Source organism: Pterocles gutturalis, unplaced genomic scaffold (assembly GCF_000699245.1).
Source record: "Pterocles gutturalis isolate BGI_N339 unplaced genomic scaffold, ASM69924v1 scaffold15612, whole genome shotgun sequence".
NCBI classification, from domain to species: domain Eukaryota; kingdom Metazoa; phylum Chordata; class Aves; order Pterocliformes; family Pteroclidae; genus Pterocles; species Pterocles gutturalis.
Window position 1 is genome coordinate 27,414 of NW_010110463.1, and position 1,701 is coordinate 29,114.

A 1,701-nucleotide genomic window follows, 5' to 3' on the forward strand; every position below is an offset into this window, starting at 1 on the left:
ATAGGTGCTGATGTTCTAGCTAACAAAGACAGCTATTCAGTATGCCATATATTTATGCATTTTTGTATTCACAGTATATATTTATAAATAAACCCACGCACTGCAGTTAAATACATTGCAACATGACTCCTGCATGCAATCCTTTTAAAAACAAGCCTTTTGTTGTTACAGAAATTACATCAGCCTCTTGTAGCTAAATGGTTAAAGCATCAGTCCTATGCTCAAGGCAATGTAAATTAGCTTGCCCAGACAATATTCTGTCAGTGAAGCCAAACTAAAAAGAACATTTTAGATAATAAATATTATCATAACATTTTGCCAGACTCTGCACAGGAAAAGCGGGAAAATAAGCATGTAAACTTTCATTTCATATAGAAAAATATTTAAATAACTTTGGTTAAGAGGTCATTCAGTAACAACAGGACAATATAAGCTGACATAAAAAAATGCATCTGAAAGGAAGTCTTCTATAGCTATAACTTTTGTTTAAAAAATTCAACAACTTTTCATTCAGTCCTTAAGTAATGAAAACTACTTGCATTGCAAACTTGCTATTTATTATTAAAGGCTAGTATTAAAAAAACCACTCCAGCACTTTCATAGCTGGTCCATTCTGTTAGTTTAAAAATATATGAAATAGGACTGACCTGGACAGAGATTCTGCTGTGTCTGTGGAGTTAATTTTTCTTGTACACCATGCTTTTCCAAATGCCCTGCAGTTGCATTCTGGTGCGGGCCTGGTTGTCTGGTGGCAAATCCCAATTCTCCAGGTTCAGAAAACTTCACATAAAACTGTGGCTCCAAATCACCGAAAGAGAGGTTCATAGCACCATGCCTCCCACTGCCATAGTCGCAGAACATAGATTCGTCCTCGGCGTTCTGTGTTGGTAACGGGAGAATCCGATGATGCAGCTGCGGGCTAGGCAGTCTCGAAGATAATGGAGAAGGAATAGGTGACATTTGTTTGTGCGTATTAGATAGCGGATATGAATTACTAAAAACATTACTCACGGCTACTAACGAGGGTGAATGCAGCCTTTTCTCTTCCAGTTTAACATTGTTACTTGTCTGAGAAATATCAGGACTTTCATTTACAGGCAGGTTCAAAAATAAATGCTTGCTGCTTCCCCGGGATGCTGTGGTTCTTTTCTCATATATTGAGCCTGGCAGGTTTCTGTCTACTCTTGTAATTTGTTGCAGTCTCTTCCATTCTGCAGCTTCATCTAAACTGTCACTCCGTATAACTTTCAGAAGAGCTTTATTGACTGCTCCCACAAGGTTGCATGACTCATCAGTAATGTGCACTCTCTCTGCTTTGTTCTGCAAACTAGAGCCGTCTTGCTCCTTCTCCTGCAGCCCAGCGTTTTTAGAGTTTCCGGCAGCTTCATCTACAGAGTATACATCAGTTCCTGATATAAACTCATTTTGTACTGTTGTGAGAACAGGAGAAATGGTTTCTTTATCTCCATGAAAACCAACTAAAGACTCTGCATGGGGTTTGGCAACTTTTTTAACACAAGCTTCTGAATCCTGTACTCCAGCATCAGCTGTGGTTCCTGGTTTCACCTTGCATACCGGCTCAGCACGCTTGCTACTTCTCAAGCTTTTGGCAGCAGCAGATTGATTTAATGTCTCAGGTTTGTTAGATAGACTGTCCCGAGATGACTTTACCAAAGTGACACTCTGTTGTACCTTCGTAAC

The 1,701-nt window shown here is 39.4% G+C and overlaps 1 protein-coding gene across 1 annotated transcript in view; it reads right to left on the bottom strand.

Annotated features, from left to right (window-relative positions):
* Positions 1-647: 647 nt before the first annotated feature.
* LOC104461709 (formin-1-like) overlaps positions 648-1,701 on the bottom strand; it is a gene marked incomplete at its 3' end in the record, with an annotated part of 1,899 nt that continues 845 nt past the window's right edge. Inside the window, exon 2 of the mRNA XM_010073387.1 lies at positions 648-1,692. Coding sequence (XP_010071689.1) covers positions 648-1,692 — 1,045 coding nt within the window. The remainder of the gene's footprint in view (positions 1,693-1,701) is intronic.